At 39.2% G+C, this 18486-nt stretch overlaps 1 protein-coding gene across 1 annotated transcript in view; it reads right to left on the bottom strand.

The window, feature by feature from the left end:
* The window catches only part of ADCY2 (adenylate cyclase 2), a 312377-nt gene that overhangs the window by 213095 nt on the left and 80796 nt on the right, over positions 1-18486 (bottom strand). The window contains exon 3 of the mRNA XM_080681480.1: positions 7435-7596. Coding sequence (XP_080537606.1) covers positions 7435-7596 — 162 coding nt within the window. The remainder of the gene's footprint in view (positions 1-7434; positions 7597-18486) is intronic.

Raw genomic sequence — 18486 nt, 5'->3', positions numbered from 1 at the left:
AAAGAATCCTATGTAATTTCTGTAAAATTGAGTGAGTAATCCTGTTAGAAAATCAATAAACACAGCTTAGTTTATCTGCTTTAATAAATATGGATTTTCATTTAACTGGCTTGCTTCAGTAAATCTATATTCAAATTCCTCCATCTCTCATGAGAAAATAAAAGTTATATGAAATGAAGACTCATTTCATATAAATACCAAGGAAATAAAAATGTAAGAAGGGTAAGTCTGTTTCTAAAATAAATTGCAACTATGATATATAAACAGGAATATCTGAAAATTCCTGAGGATGGGTCAGCATTCTGCTGACAGCCATGCCGATCTACAGAAGTTTAGCAGATGGAGAACAGACAAAACGTATATTTAAAATGAAATTAATGTTATAAAGGCAAAGGCTGCAGGCCAGACCAACCTATTGATCAATGGACCCACTGCCTCTGTCTGGGAGGCAAGACTCCTGGCCAGGTTCCTAGTATTGTTTAAGGACTGCATAACTGTCATCCCAAGGGCTCAATCAGGGAGCAGTCACCAGGTGGGAGCTTTCACTGCGTTTTCCTAGCCTCCCTCTCCTTTTGCCTTGATAGAATCATAAGAAATGACTCCTCACTACTCTTGTGGAACTTTTAGTCAAATGCATGTTATGCTACTAATATAAGCAAACTTATTTCCCAGTTAATTGTAAGTTGATAAGAGCTTTTCATTCTTACGCTAAATTTATGATAGATAAAATATTCTTGCAAATTCCAGAAATCTTTTCTTTGAAACCCAGTTGGGGAAAAAAATAGAGAAAACAATTAGAAGAAAAGTTGCTGCAACCTGTACAAAGGGATTCACAGAAAGTAACTAAAAAGAATCTCTTTCTCTTTAATAAATAACCCCTGTTTAAAATGTGTTCCTTCACTTCCTCTTGCTTGTCCCATCCTCTCTTCCTGCCCTTCTTGTCATTTTCCTTCCCTCCCAAAGAATTTACTGCTCAGACAATGCATAGCAAGGAAGCATTTGTACCCACAGGACACGGGAAGCCAAATTCACCCACAGTGACAAAGTGGGCTGGGTGTCAGATTGTCTACAGAGGGGAGAGTCAAGCACAGCGGACAGAGTCCAAGCTGGGGGAGTGGGATGTGGCTGAGGGATGGGAAGCTGGGCCAGTGACAAGGCACCAGTGCAGATGGAGGGGTGGAAAATGAAATAAGAGACTGGTTATATGCCTGGATTCATCAGATAAGTCAATATATTAAGGATCAAGGGAGCTACATATTTTTCACTATTGGTCAAGGGAGACATATTAAAAAGGGAGAAAACTGTCATGAAACCTATGGTGAGTTGAAAATGGAAATATCTGTGTGAAGTCTTGTGTTTAATAAATCAGTATAATGTACATACTACCCAAAGCAATCTATAGATTCAATGCACTCCCCATTAAAATACCAATGGCGTATTTCACAGACCTAGAACAAACTCTCCAAAAATTCATCTGGAATAAGAAAATACCCCAGGGGGGTGAGGGCATGAGGGGGGATGTAAGGAGATTAATGGGGGAATAAAGACACATACGTAACACCGTAATCAATAAAGAAATTTTAAAAAAAAACCCGAATAGCTGCAGCAATCCTGAGAAAGAAGAACAAAGTAGGTGGGATCTCAATACCAGATTTCAAGCTGTATTACAAAGCCATTGTTCTCAAAACTGCCTGATACTGGCACAAGAACAGACATATAGATCAATGGAATAGACTAGAGAACCCAGATATCGACCCAAACCACTATGCTCAATTAATATTTGATAAAGGAGGCAAGAACATACAATGGAGTCAAGACAGTCTCTTCAATAAATGGTGCTGGGAAAATTGGACAGATACATGCAAAAAAAATGAAACTAGACCACCAACTTACACCATACACAAACATAAACTCAAAATGGATAAAGGACTTAAACATAAGACAGGAAACCATAAAAATACTAGAGGAATCCACAGGCAGAGAAATCTCAGACATATGCTGAAGCAATTTCTTCACTGATACTGCTCCTAGGGCAATGGAAACTAAAGAGAAAATAAACAAATGGGACTACATCAAAATAAAAAGCTTTTGCACAACAAAAGAAACCATCAACAAACAACAAGAAAGCCCACTGCATGGAAGAACATATTTGCCAATGTTATCACCAATAAGGGTTTAATCTCCAACATTTACAGGGAACTCATATAACTTACCAAAAGAAAGATAAACAACCCAATCAAAAAATGGACAACTGACCTAAATAGATACTTTTCAAAAGAAGACATAAGGAAGGCCAAGAGACATATGAAAACATGTTTAAAGCCACTAATCATCTGAGAGATGCAAATCAAAAGGACAATGCAGTACCATCTCACATCTGTCAGAATGGCAATCATCAACAAATCAACAAATGACAAGTGCTGGTGAGCATGCAGAGAAAAAGGAACCCTGGTGCACTGCTGGTGGGAATGCAGACTGGTGCAGCAGCCACTGTGGAGAACAGTATGGAGTTTCCTCAAAAAACTAAAAATGGAACTCCCATTTGACCCAGTGATCCCACTTCTAGGAATATAACCGAAGAAACTAGAAACAGCAATCAGAAAGTATATATGCACCCCTATGTTCATAGCAGCACAATTTACAATAGCTAAGATTTGGAAACAGCCTAAGTGCCCATCAGCAGATGAGTGGATGAAAAAACTGTGGTACATCTACACAATGGAATACTATGCTGTGGTAAAAAAGAAGGAATTATTACCATTTGCAACAGCATGGATGGAACTGGAGAGCATTATGCTAAGCGAAATAAGCCAGTCAGAGAAAGATAAATATCACATGATCTCACCAATTTATGGAATATAATGAACAACATAAACTGATGAACAAAAACACATCCAGAGGCAGAGAAGCATCGATCAGACTGTCAAACCTCAGAGGGAAGGTAGGGGAGGGTGGGGGTTAGGGGGAGAGATCAACCAAAGGACTTGTATGCATGCATATAAGCCTAACTAATGGACACAGACAACAGGTGGGTGAGGGCATGAGTGGGGGGGATGAGGGGCCAATGGGGCAATAAGGACACATATGTAATACCTTAATCAATAAAGAAAAAAATCAGTATAAACTTTTATATGGGGAACTAAATAATCCATTGAAAGGTAAGAATCGATCATTCAACCAGGAAATCAATAAGGAAATATCGGTCTTAAATGACACATATACCAAATATCCAAATACACACACACACACACACACACACACACACACAGATGTAAATGTACTCTGGGCCTTGGAGTACTGACAACCCGATTACAAGACACAAAGCCCAGATCTTGCCTCCAAATGTTATTCTTCACTAAAAAAGAACCAGTGCTCCTTGGAGAGAGGCTGATTTTAGGGCCAGGACAGGGAAAGCACAAGATGAACCTGCAACATTGTATTGTGCCAGAAAGCAAGGATGGGGACCCAACAAAAGGAAGGACACTGAAACCAGCTTAAAGGGGTGCCCAGATGACAAATTGGAGACCATATGAACAACAAAATCAACATTCACCATGGTTTATAATCCACTGAATAAAATAGGAAAACACAAAACAGTGTAGATATAAATGAATAAAGAAAACAGCATATCTGCCTAATTTCAAAGTACCTCTCCACATATATTAATTACAAAGAGGAAAAGAGTCATGTCAAAGAATAAATGCCTGATGGACAGCACCATCATCCTAATGACCACCATAAGTAATGGGACAAAATGGAATTATGCAGCCCGGATAGAACATGATGCGGACACACCATCATGTCTATGATTCCTGCAAACAAGGCATGACCTCCCCCTCTTCAGGAGGAAACAGCAGACACTCCAAATTGAAGTACATTGTGCAAAATAGCTGGTCTGCAATCTTCAAAAGTGGTAAGATCATGAAAGCCAAGGAAGACTAAGCAATTGTCCCAGACTGAAAGAGACCAAAGAGACCTGAGATCACAGTGCAGTGGGTTTCTGCTCTGTGTCTTTTGTTACAAAGGACATTAATGGGAAAGATGAAGGAACCCGGACAATAGTAATAGGCGATGTGAATTTCCAGATTTTGTATGGTTATGCAGAGCATGATACTATAGGAAATATATACTAAGGCATTTGGGTGATGAGATATCAGATTGGCAGTTTACCTTGAAATGGCTTAAGGAAAAAAAAAACACCACAAAAACTCTAGAAACTGGATTGGCAATTTATTGGCAGACCTATGATTGTTTCAAAGTAAAAGTAAAATATGTGGTGGGATTATACTGGAAAAGCATGCAGTAAAAAGGCTATAGGAAATCCTCATACATCAATAATCACCATAAATGTAAATGGATTGAATTCACCAAGAAAACGGCACAGAGCAGATAAAAAAACAAACCCAACTTCGTACTGCCTTCAGGAGACACATTTCAGCTGAAAGGACAAATATAGATTCAAAATGGAAAATGATTTTCCAAGCAAAAGGCATCCAGAGAAAAGAGAGTGTAGCCATACTTATATCTGACAAAATAGACTTCAAGATTAAAAAACAACAACAACAAGAAACAAAGATGGACATTTTATAATAATAAAGGGGACAATACATCAAGAAGACATAACACTTTTCAATATATATATGCACCCAATCAGGAAGCATCAAAATATATAAAACAACTACTAACAGAACTAAAAGGAAAAAATGACAAAAAACAATTATACCTGATTAACAGGTATAGATTTATCATTCAAACAGAAAATCAATAAGGAAATAATGGCCTTAAATGACACATTAGACTAAATGGACATAATTGACATTCACAGAGCCTTTTATCCCAGGACACCAGGTTATACATTCTCTAGGGCACATGGAACATTTCAAGGATAGACCATATGTTGGGACACAAAACTAAAAATTAAACATCATATTTAAATATGTTAGGAAATATCACCCATAATTTTCAGTTATTAACTACGTTTCCTAAATTAGATGATATATCATAGTCTGAGGATGAATTTTACTTTAGGACAAATGCTGGTAAGATGAATTTCCTGAGAACAGCGAACTCTGCTACTCAACAGGAAAGGGGACTAAGGTTAGATTTCCTATTAAGTCAGTATTTTGGTTAACAGATAAGTACTACATGTTATCAATGGCAATGTTCAAAAAATAAAATGAAACAAAACTGTTTAGTATGGGTCCATGTTCAATAAAATACACTCTTTCATTGATGGTTTAGAAGGCAGGGTGATATTGATGATCACTGATGGGCAATCTCTTCTATTAAACCAATATTCTCTGAATAATTACACCACAGCAATCTGTAGCATTCTGACTTACACACATTTTCATTAAAACAATTCAATAAAGTGTTTTTCCTGCAACACAAACTGGTGTTATTTTTCGGTTATAGTTTCAGCTCTTTTCTTCATTATTTTGATGTTTACCCAGGAACCTTCCATTTTAAGTCTGCTGACATATTTTGCCTTTCCCAGTGAAAGTATTCCTAAAAGGATGGAAGACTGACCTTATGTTTTTCCATTCCTTTCAATGGTATTCTTATATGAAATACTATGAAATGAAAAAGTATTAATCTTTTCATTATTTCAGGATTATATTATCTGGCTGTCTAGTGATAAATATTTTTTTGTTGGCTTTGGAAAGTTAACAAATAAAAATTTAAGATTACATTCTTTCCCTTCATTATATTTTTACTAAATAAAGAAAATAAAAGTGCTTTAAAAAACTCCATATGGTTATGACCTAGAATATGCCAGGTTCTTTGCAAAGCAACTTACTTTTTCCTTTAAAAAAAATCTTAATTGATCATACATCAATAATCACCCAAATGTAAATGGAGAGATATTATAATCTTCATCTCCCAGATATTTTCCTATATCTGCTCCAACAGACACTTACTGGTATATATGCATCACTGGGCAGAAGAGACAGGTATAAAATGTTCACGGGATGCATTCCATGGTAACCCAAACCAGGAATTTCATAATGTCAACAGGCAAAAACACACCCGCTGCCCAGCCCTGCATGGGACCACATCAGGCTGAGCTTAATGGCCCCACTAAAGGGTGGGTGGAAGAGTGGAATTTATTTGAGAAGGAAAAATGCCCCATTTTTCAAGGAAGGCTCAGAAATGCAGAAAAAGGAAGCAAAAGCTGGGGCAGAGCTCGTGAACAAAGGAGCTTCTCCCGCCTCCTCCCAGGCATGGCTGGGTTGTTTCTCATTTTAAAACACCCACCTTCATTCTTTCATTTGATTAGCTACTCACTGGCCTCCATCTGTGTCAGGCATGCAGGTTACAGGCCTGTGTCTACTCTGCTCGGTCAGTGGGATTGCACTCACGAAAAACGTGGCTTTCCTCTGCTTCTAGGGGGATGGACTCTTCTTAGCTATATCTGAACAAGTCACCATGAACCTGGAGCCCACTGTGCAAAATCAGGGGCCATCGCCTTCACAGGGGCTCAGTGCTCAGAGGATGTTTCACAAACACAGGCTGCTCTTTATGAACATTGTGTTTTAAACGATGGGAGAGAAATATTGAGGAAAGTAATCAATCCCTAGAAAGCTTTCCAACTAACAAGAGATTACTACAGAACCCAGGGTCAGCCTCCAGGTCTGTCTCATGTTTCCAAATAAAAAACTCCATCAAGCACATGACAACTAGTTTCTAAGACCCCATAGGGCTCAGGTGACCCACGTCTTAAATCCCCTTTATGATGATAGTGCTGTTCTTCACTACTTCTTCCCCCCTCTCCCCGCGATGCACTTTGCACCATGGATGCATCTCTTTCATTTGGTCCCAATAGAGCAAAATAAAATACACCTTTTACAGGTAAAAAGGAGACTGTTAGAAATAACTCTAAACCCCTGACCCTCGTGTCTACAGATGCACGTAACAAAAATCAAATCACCTTTCAAATGCTTTTAACTAACTAAATGGGTGGCTTCTTTGAAATACCATTTATAAGTAAAGCTAAATTTGCTGTTAGCACGTTTTTAAAAAACTGTTTAAAATGTCCATGGACCTGCCAGAATATTAGAAATGGATAAATCTTTTGTCCTCTGTAAAGACAGGTAGGAGAGAATTATGAATTTAATTACAGAAGTCAGTTCACTCTAAAAATAAGAGTGCTAAATTATAATGTATAATGAGAATAGCTTTTAACCATCAAAATCACACCACCATTCAGCAATCAGCAAAATGGAATTGCCATTTCCAACTTTCACTGTTGCTAATTGCTAAGTGACTGTTGGTTCCACTGATTGAGGGGTGTGTGTGGCTGGATACTCATTAGCAATACTCAGAGTCAAGGTCAGAGAGCAAAACTTAAGCACCTGCCAGGTATGAAAAGTCACAGTCTGAGCAGGCGTGTGGCACCTCAGGCACTCCCAGCAGGATGGGAAGGTCACCTACCTGCCAGACCAGGTGCTCCTTGGCCTCGGGTGTCGCAAACAGGCAGACACTCAGCACAATGGTGTGGGAGGAGGAGGTGAGCACGCTGGCGATGATGGCATCTCGCATGTTGAAGGGCAGCATGGTGTAGACCACGAAGATGATGAATAGGAAGAAGGACACCTGCGGGTGGAAAAGAACAGCAAGAGTCACAAAGAATCCCCATTCCCAAGTGCTTCCAGTCTCCTTCCCATTACAGGCTGCATAAAACATCATGAACTGCACTCGTTTAAAAAAATACTGTTATGACAAAGCCAAACAGCGTAGTGAAAAACAAAAACAAAACAAAACAAAACCCCCCTGGATTACAATAAAGGACTATTGTAATGTTAAAAAAATCATCCTTTTTCCTAATTTGGGGATTTCCAGTTTTGGTATCCAAACAATGGCAAACATTAGGTTAGTCAAAGTACTTCATGGGTATGGGTGCAAGGTTGGTCCTCCACCCCCAAGAATGGCTACATGAGCTTTGGAATGCACATCTGGAACCTTTAAGTTATCTGTGGCATGATTTCAGGGGACCCAAGAAGAGAAATAGGTACTGGGGGAGTTAGCGAAAGTAGATCGCTACAATGAGTATGAACATGTAAAAAACAAAACAAAACAGCATAGAGGTAGTTTAGCTGTTATGAAAACAGTTTGGCAGTTTCTCAAAAAGTTAAACATGGAATTACCGTGTGACCCAGCAATTCCATTCCTCAGCATATACCCTATAGAATGGAAAATAGGTACTCAAACCAGTACATGTACATACATACTCAAAATAGCACTAACCACAATAGCTAAAGGTGGAAATAACACAAATGTCCAACAAGAGATGCATGGATAAGCTGCAAGTGGTATATCCATACAATGGAATACTATTCAGCCATGAAAAGGAAGAACATACTGATACCTGCCACAATGTGGATAAATCTCAAAAACATTATGCTACATGATCAAAGCCAGGGCAAGAGACCCCATATTGTATGATTCCATTTATATGAAATATCTAGAATAAGTAAATGTATAGATACAGAAAGCAGATTAGAGGTTTCCAGAGGCTGGAGAAGGGGGGATGGGAAGTAAGTGCTAAATAGGTACAGGGATTCTTTTTAGGGTGGTGACAAACATTTGGGACTAGATAGAGGTGGTAGCTGCACAGCATTGTGAACGTACTAAAGGCTACTAAATTCTTCCCTTTAAAATGACTAATTTATGTTATGTGAATGTTATCTAAAAAATCAACATGAAACAGCTTAAAGAAAGGTTTGTAATGAAATAGAAAATGGATTCATAGGCAATGAAACAGGCCATTTTCATTACAAAAGAAATAGAAACAGAAGAACATCAAAATGGATAAAAAGGTTGTAAATAAAGTAGAAAAAGGACAGACAACAGGGACATTTGGAAAGTAGCATTTGGTGAGCCTTGCTACACAGCTCTTCACTCCAAAGCGAAAGGGAAGCTAAGGGCAGAGCGTGTCCCACATTCACAGCATGACCCATGTTTAAGGATCCTGAATCCTAGCACGGCAGGAAGGACTGGAGACACCGTGCCAGCTGCTGTGAGAGCTGGGATATGTGTTCATGAGAGGACAAGCCAAGGGCCCTGCTCCTGACGGATGTAATGAGACGGACTTCTGGGCAGGCATTAGGCTTGTCTACCCTCATGCGTAGTCCTGGGACTCTGTACCACATAGTACAATGGAAAAGGACTGGGACCGAGATTCTGTGCAGCAGGATGCCTCAGCAGCAACACTACTGACATTTGGGGCTGGGTAACTCTTGGTGGTGGGCACCTTTCTGTGCATTGCAAGGTGTGCAGCAGCATCCCTGGCTCCTACCCACTAGAGGACAGGTAGCGCTGCCCCCTTTAAAGTTGTGACAATGTCTTCCAGGGGGTAATATCACCTCTGGCTGAGAACCACTAGGCTATAGAAAAAGTTTCTTTTAAGACGAGAAATACAACTGTTGCACAGTCATGGCTTACCGAGAAAATTAAATTTTCTTTGGAATCCCTAATCTCCAACAAATATACAGGAAATATTTTCAATGAACTTATTGTTTACACATAGTATTTATGCAAAACCCTTATATCCTACCCTACAAGAGGTATTAAATGAATACTTTCAGGTATAAGAATTTACAATCAAGAACCAAAGAAAATCTGTTTTATAACTATATGTTTTTTCTCCTAATATAAAAAACTTTAACACTTCTTTGACATCATCAGTACTTTGAACAGCTTAATTTTGGACAGCTTTAAACCTCTAACATTATTTCAATTAGCATACAATTTTGCAAACATCGTGAGCTTTGGAATGGAAGCATGTGGAAGGCTTATCTACAGTAACCAAATGGAGAATAGACGTTCAGTTTTCCAAATACCATTGCTCCTGTTAAGTGTTCCTTTTTAAAGGACAAAATGAATTTTTAAAGGTCAATTAAATAAGTCACGTTAAATGAAGTTTTGGAAGTCCACGGCAGCGTCTTGGGAGCACAGCTCGTGGTGCCTGAGTAGCTTCTACAGGCTGGAAGGGGAGGAAGAAAGTCAAGTGCAGTCCAAGTCCCACAGGGAAATGTTCTTCACTTCTTACTAATCCCAGAGGTTTCTATTTTTTTTTCAGACTGCTTCCCAAAGAAACTTCAAATAGGGCCATATGTAAACCAAAATGAATTTGGCACATCTAAAGAATGTGTGGGTAAAATCTCCAAGAAGTCTAATGCAGTCGCTTGGGTTTCCATGTTACCATGGGGACATTTCCGTGACTGAGATTCCTCGAGGATGAAGATGGAGAAGGAGGGGCCACTGGTCAGATTACTGGGACATGCAGAGAAACTCAGATTAACACAATACCTGAAGAGGGAGCACTCATTCTATAAGATGGTTTCAAGTGTTTCTCTTCACTCTAGTCCATCCGGCATTTGCATGTTGCAGGGCATATTTATCAGATCTACTTGAACCTTAAGCTCCACAGGTTTCAAACTAACTAAGAGCCTCTCCTTTATGTTCTTAAACCTGTTTGTCTTTCAGGAGTAACTTAATTCTGCCCATGATGTCTCTGTCCTCAAACAACCCAGGTGAAAACTTCAGAATCTCCTGTGACAATTTTCCTTCATGTCCACACTCAAAAATAATGTCTTCTTACTTTAGGACTTCAGTGTACTGCACCTGTCCACCGTACTTCCACCAGGCTGGTCCATTATCTTTCAATTTGTTTAAAATGTATGCTTCCAACACGTTGCTTTACCTTGTTATTCCCACCATTCTGCCAGCCTCCCCCCCTCCAAAAAAAAAAGCATGCTTCTATACTTCCATACTTTCTCTCACTTCTCCTGATCTCTCAACATGGATATCCAGGTGTGTGTCCTTTCTCATCTTTGTTTTGGCTCATTCCATTCTCCATGCTTTTGCTAATCATTAAGACTCTTAAGCAAACATTTCTAGCTTCCCTCCTTCTGGGCACATGGTACAATCAGCATTTTTTCAGTTAAGCCAGGCCAGTCAAACTTGCTTTGACAAATGAAGTGTGAGCAGAAGTGATATGTGTCCTTTCTGGGTGGGAATTTTCAAAGCTAGTGCACAACTTGCCAAGTCCTCTTCCCTCCCTGGCAGTCATGGAGACACGACATTGGAGCTTCTCTGAGCCTTGGGGTCACGTGAGGAGCAGAGTTCCTAGGCTGATCTACATGGCCCAGTAGTCGTGAATGAGCCATAATCCTTTGTGGTGGGAAGCCCCTGAGTCTCAAAGCACAGCTTAGATGACCCTGAGGGATACCAAGCTCAGACACACACACACACACACACACACACACACACACACACACACGTGCGATAGGTTTTATTGATAAAATAAATAGGATGCTTTTATGTGCATAATTCTACAATTTGCTCTTACCACTGAATTATATATCATGGGCTTCCTTCCAAGTCTGCCCACAATGTCTCTATCTGCAAACAATTCAGATGAAAACTTTTATCAGTTGAAAATATTCCATGGTAATGGATGCACTAATTACTCCAGCATTTCCTTACTGATGGCAATTCAGGCATGATAGGAATCCCATATCCAACTGCTGCAGTCATACTCTCACTAATTTCCCTTTCTCCAACATTTTCCTTTCTCCAATCCAGCCAACATGTAGCTGACAGCTTCATGATTCTGAATGCAAAGGTCTAATTGGTTCCTTCCTTGGATGAGCATTTGCTCTGGCTTTCTCTGTGCTCTGAACACATCTATCAGAGGGTTCTTATGATCACAGAGTAAAGCGGAAACCACATGGCCTGGAAATCAAAACTCTCCCCAAACTGATCTCTTCATCCTTCTCCATCATGCTCTGGAAGGATCCTCTGCTCCAGCGAACCTACGTTACTCCCATGCCTTGAGCATGGGGGTGCTCACCTGTAGGTCTGAAATTCCCTACCACCAGAATGTCCTCTCTCTTTTTGCTAGTCCTCATGACCTGCTTTACTGATTCACAAAAATTACAGTTCTAGGTTTATTTGTTAATTTTCTTCCCCCACACTGTAAAGGTCAATGACCTTTGAGGGCAGAGACTTGATTCACTCATAGCCAAAACCTCAATGCCTAGGAAAATACCTTTGCATAGTAGGTGCTTTACAAATGTCTACTGTCTGCATGAAAAACTATTACACATCCCAATATGAACCAAGTCATATCCACTCTATTAGCATCTACTCATTAAATGAATCTCTAAAAACATTCTGTCATCCTCTTTGGTCTAATTAGTCTTGCCATTAACCATAGCCATGTTGAGTTTCGAATGATCATTTGTCTATTTAGTAGACTAATTACACTAAAAAACCCAAGTGAACAGACATTTGTTAATGTCTATGGCAGGCAGCAGCAGATACTGCATTAAATATGAAACATTCTTGTTATTAGGGAATCTCCTATTTTGTCTGCCTCTGGGAGCCCGTGTGTCTGCAAAAAACATACAAAACAAACAAACAAACTCCTCTTCTAGTACTGAAGGCATAAAGCCAGTGTTAATCTACAGAAGAAAAGGGTGATCCAGGCTAAGGATGTTTATTGAAGCAGCGAGATTTCCTAGGCTGCTCCTCTGCCTTGGCTTCTTAGAGGTTAGCTCAGAGGAGCTGGTGCCTTTCAATTCCCATACATAACTTACCCTTCACCCATTATGGCAGCTGACAAAAAAGATGCTCATTCTGTTTTCCCAACAACACAAGCTCTTCCCACAGTGGCCACTTGAGATGTTGGTACAATGAAAACTCACTAAGCAAAAAAGGAGGTGGCAATTTTGTCACTGCTTTCCCATAGAGGTAGCTCTTTTGCAAAGAAAAGCTCATCTTCTTCACAAAGTGGTCGCCCCTCCATGGTTAGCAGAGAGTAAGGGAGATTCCCTGGGCTGAAGCCTCATTGTGCTAATGAGATCTTGAGCTGTATTTTTAGAAATAGGATCAGAACTGTGCAATTGAACAAGGATGTGCTGAAAGGTCCATGTGATCCATCCCTTCAGAGGTAGGCTGGAAAGAGCAGAGGACAGGGAGGGCCAGATGCTTCAAGGACTTCCTGACTTCTTCAGAGTCTCATGTCAAGTGTATGAGTTTCTTGTGGCTGCTGTAACAAAGTAGCACAAACTGGATGACATAAATTTATTCTCTCACAGTTCCAAAAGCTTAAAATTTGAAATGGAGGTGTCAGGAAGTTGGTTCCTTCTGGCAGCTCTGAGGGAGAGCCTGCAACATGCTTCTCCTTCTAGCAGATTCTGGTAGCTTCCCGTAATCTCGGTCATCCTTTGACTTTTAGGTGTATCATTCTCTGCCTCCATCTTCCACCTGACCTTGTTCCCCTTTTGACTGTGCCTTCACAAGATCTGCTCCTGTCTGTGTCACTCTGTCCAAATGTCCCTCTTATAAGGACATTATTATTGGATTTAGGACCTATCCTAACTCAATTTGACCTCATCTTTACTAGTAACTCCAAAGACCTATTTCCAAATAAGGTCACATTTACAAGGACTGGGGGTTCAAACTTCAACATATTTGGGGGTAAAGTAATTCAACCCACAATATCAAATTTGTGTTATAACTCAAACCAGAATTTAGATCCCAAGTACTTTCTGTCCACCTCACACCATGCTCCCTTCCCACATGAGAGGTGAAAACTATGTGACCCCAATATCCATGTTATTCAGGTTATGACTCAAACAGAATTTAATAAAAAATACATTTTTAAACAGAAAATCATTATGAACAAGAAGAGATGAGGTACAGCTTAAGCAAGGGTAAGATAGACACAAAAATGGGTCTTAACTCGACACAAATCTGGTCTATCAGTGTCCCACTCCTGTCTCAGGCCTCTGGTGTAAAACCCACGATTTTCAGATCATGGTTTACATTTCTTTCAGAGTTCAATGGGAAGCAAAATGTTCCCAGACATGCCAATAGTAGCTTTAAAGACAGAGCTTTTAGTTTTTTCTTTTGAGAGGTACCTCAACTCTAATATCTTTATGTCTAGACTTACTGTCTAGTCCACTCTCTCCTATAATGCATAAACAAGCATAATCAGCAAGATAATCAGGATTAGTTATGTAAATTGCTGCGGTACTCTTGAGAAATATACATGTACATCAGATAAACATCTCCTATTTTTATGCTAATAATGTTAAGGGAAATAACACCCAAGCGAACATGAGATTATTTTATAGCCCAAAGCAGAGCTACTCAAATCATTTTTCTCTCCAACAAACCTCTGAGAAATCATAAATATAGTATTTAAAGTAGTGGCTTAATTTTCAAAGACATAAATTTTACTAAAAATTATAGACATTATGTCTTCCTAACTAAAGTACGAAGTGCAGTGCTTTTAACATTGTATTTCATTGTTGTTTTAGAATATAACTAGAAATGCCAAAATGTAGTAAAAATTGCCCAAGAAAAAATAGAATTATTGAATATATTTAACTGATGGAGCTTCCTATAACACTGAGAAAAAAAAATCAGTCTTTATCATGCTGATAAGGGTCCCTTCATGATCTGGTCTGGCTGGCATTGTCTCTAATCTCATATCTTACCATCTCCCATAACCCTGTTCATATGGACCTTCTTGCTGTTCCTTGAACAACCTCAGAGCATTTGCATTGGCTATTCTTCTGTCCTAAATACTCTTTCTCCATTCTTTCAGGGCTGGCTTCTTGTCATTCAGGGTCCACAACTCAAACAGCACTTCCCCAGAGAGAATCCCATTGATCCCCCATTCTTTCTAGCTAGTTGCCATGCTTTAAATTTTTCAGATCCTTATAGGAATTAGATTATTTTATATTTTTCTAATTTTGTATTTTCTATATTTCCCCAGACAAATGTAGGCTCCATGGGGACAAGGACCATGTATGGATCTGAGAATAGTATGGCACATAAAAGATCTCAACAAATATTTGCTGAAAGAATGAAGGAATGAAACATTTCAGGTGTGATTACGCTTAGTGATGTGTAACTCAAGGGCATGAGCTTGGCTTTGCATGTGTGCAATCCCCACCGCCACAGCTTCATTCCCACTAAGTAAGCAAAAGGGCCAGACCAACAATTACTGATTACATGTGATGTCTGGGCTGTTCACACGCTCTCCTCCATCTAGTCATTACACCACTCTGCTTTTTCCATTTTACTGACCAGGAGCATTTGCTTCAGAAGAGGGAACTAAATTGCCAATTGAATTATCAAGTACCATCTCTTATTTAATTCTCAGAAATGAACTCTATACTATTTCAAAACAACCTCTATGAACATAATTCAGGATATAAATGCAGGGACTCCATGATGACTCAATGATTGAAAAGATTTTATTTCTCTTCTATCGTTATCTTTGGTCAAGATATCAACTATAAATTTTTTAAAATTTTATATTATTAAGTAAAAAATACATATTATATTCTCTGATGGAAAGCCTGAGTTCCAAAAGAGGAATGATGAAATCATGAATCACTGGGTGCCTTTCATTCTTCTGAAAATGTTATTCAGAGTTAGAGAGATTAATGATAAAATCAGAAGTAAGACAATAACTTTCCCTGTGCCTTTTTAAAATCTAAAATGGGTAGGCGATATGTCATAAATGTTTAAAATATTGAAAAAAAGAATATAATTAAAAAAACCTGATATACGGGAACAAAGGCAGCTTGCTGTCTTCCCCAGCCCTCTGTCTATTCCAAGCTCTTGGCCCTGCTTTGAGCCAGGTGATGACTGATATGTTCCTTGTTTCTTTCCACAGTTCCTTCTCTTCCTCCTGATTCCTCATTTGGCTCTGGGTATCCAACTGCCTCTATGTGTCATCTTCCTTGTTTCAGTCACCATTCATGTATCCATGTATCTACCAGTGTTTATTTTATCTCTACAAAACATATATAAGGCACTTTATTAGCTATTATGGGTAATACAAGGTCCCTGTTCTTAAGAAACTTGAAATCATTTGGAGTAAAGGTCAATTTCCAAACTTGTCAATTTATTGCCCTTACCTCCTTTTTCCCACATACACCCATAATGACTGCAGGGTCTGTCTGAGAGTCTGATTTGTTTAGAGTTAAAAATCTGTAAAATTCCCACCAATAATTAGCAAACTACTATGTCTCAATGTGGTCTAACTGTCCTCATTGTATTCCTTGGGCCTGGCAAAATAATAGAGTGTTCTCACCTAATAATCCTGTTTCCCAGAGTATCTATTCAGATTTTTAAAGACTTGTTTTTGATGGTGGTTATGTGGACAAAATTAAAATGATAATACAAGAGAATTCTTTACATTTTACTCAGTTAGGGATAGTTTCCTAATGTAGAAAGAAGATACAGTGGAATACAGTATCTGTCCACAATTCTTTCTTGTCTCCTTGCCCTTGTCAAGAAAATCAGCAGATGGCATTATGTGTCCTTACCCCACTTGGACTCGGCCAGGAGACTGACTTGAGCCATGCAACATAGGCTGAAGTGACAGCATGCTAGCTCAGAATGAGGCTTTAAGAGGCCCAAATTATGTTTCTGCCTGCCCTTTTAGAGTTTTGGTATTCCAGATTGAGAAAACTATGGTCCAGAAAGACATATCTCTTTTTACTGTGTGTATTAAACCTGAATCCAACATGAAGTCTGGAATTTGCACTACCCTCTGAGCCAAGGTAGGGCTAACAGAGAAATTTGGCCAACCTGTAGACTAGTGAGTATGAAATATGAAATGTGCTTATTATTATTTATTATATTACTATAAGCCACTTGGATTTAGGGGTTGCTTGCTCATCAGCATCATTAGACCAGAAACCTGACTAATACAGCAATTGGTATCAGAAGTGATGTGCTTCTGTAATGAAAATCTAACGTAAGTCACTGCCTTTGGGACTAGCAAGGAAGGGCTCCAGTACAACGTTAACACACTGACAAAAAAATCAATAAGCACGGCTTCTAAGAGAGCCGTTTACCAAAATGTCCAGGCTTCATAAGGTCTTTGAATTGCATGATAACATCTTTAGAAACAACAGAAGAACTGAGAAAAAGTAGAGTGTTCCCAGAAATATCTCTCAGGATATAGGAACAATGTCACCAACCTAAAATTGCTATTTTGTCTATATCAAAATACATTACACACCGGATTCATTGACAAGTATTTTCTTATTTTATAACAGGGAAAAGCCAGGAGCTAAGGTGTGTGTGTGTTTTTTTTTTAAGTCATAAAGCAGCATAAAAACAAGGTATGATGTTCTGCTAAAGCTGACACATTAATTTGCCATAATCCCTGAAGGTTAACGGAGCTGCAGGAGATGAGCATTTCTCAGTGCATGGGGTCCAAATTATTCAAAATTTAAAAAAAAAGTGAGAATCCATCTGCCCTTTTAAAACAGCTTCTTCCAACACCAGGAAGTCCTTTCCCTTAAAAAAATATTTTTCATCAAATGCCAAAAAAAAAAAAAAGTTCATTTAAATGGAAGCAATCAGGCAAAATAATCTATATTAATAAAAGCGTAATATGCTAATTAGACCGGAGAGCTGAACAACCTTTCGGACGTCCTTCCAGACAAAGCCTAGGCGGTGGGGGCCAAGGCAGAGGCAGTCAGGGGTGATCAGGCAGGCAGAGTGGTTAGGGGCAATTAGGCAGGCAGGCAGGCAAGCGGTTAGTAGCCAGCGGTCCTGGATTGCGAGAGGGATGTCTGACTGCCGGTTTAGGCCTGATCCCCGATTTAGGCCCGAACCCAATCGGGCCTAAACCAGCAGTCGGACACCCCCCAAGAGGTCCCGTATTGCGAGAGGGTGCAGGCCGGGCTGAGGTACCCCTTCCCGCCCCATGCACGAATTTCGTGCACTGGGTCTCTAGTGTTTATTAGAAAATGTCTACTTACCATGTTTTCTAGTTACATGATTAGGAGAAAATAATGTGCACTGTGCAGCAAGCACCACTTTACATCTATTTATGTAAAGGAAAATATTGCTGTATGGAACCATTTGAAAAAGAAGTACCACCTCAATAACAGGTAGACTACGTAGAAGAAATCGTGTCCTGAAAAATCACTGTGATGATTTTTGGATCATTTTTCTCCAAAAGTGGTAAATAGCTTTCTACTTCCTAACCTTAGATTTCTACAAAAGTGATCCCCTGAACCTTTTTACCTCTCATGGCCATCTTTCTGTGTCCCAGAATGACACAAGCCCACCTTTCATGTAAAGAACCTCCCATCCAAGTGGAGAATTGACAAGTGAATATTGGGCAGAAAATAACAAGGCAATCATACATCTAACCTTTCCTACTGCAACTGTATTCACTTCAGTTTCATGAACATTCAGATTTACATTATACAATACACTGACATTTAATCAGCATTTATTATGAAGTCACGTGTTCAAAGACAAACAGGTACAGCCTTGGGTAGCTAGTGTCATACAATAGACAACAATGCTCTCCTACTGTCTGTAATCTCAGAGATTACTTAAGATAAGGACACCCTGACAACGCCATTGATATAATTAATTAAATATCACAGTATACTGGCTCCTTTTAAATCAACTGTTTGGGCAAAAAAT

Source organism: Plecotus auritus, assembly GCF_963455305.1.
Source record: "Plecotus auritus genome assembly, chromosome: 7".
In the NCBI taxonomy this organism is placed as follows: Eukaryota; Metazoa; Chordata; class Mammalia; order Chiroptera; family Vespertilionidae; genus Plecotus; species Plecotus auritus.
This window is presented reverse-complemented; position numbering and strand designations above follow the sequence as displayed.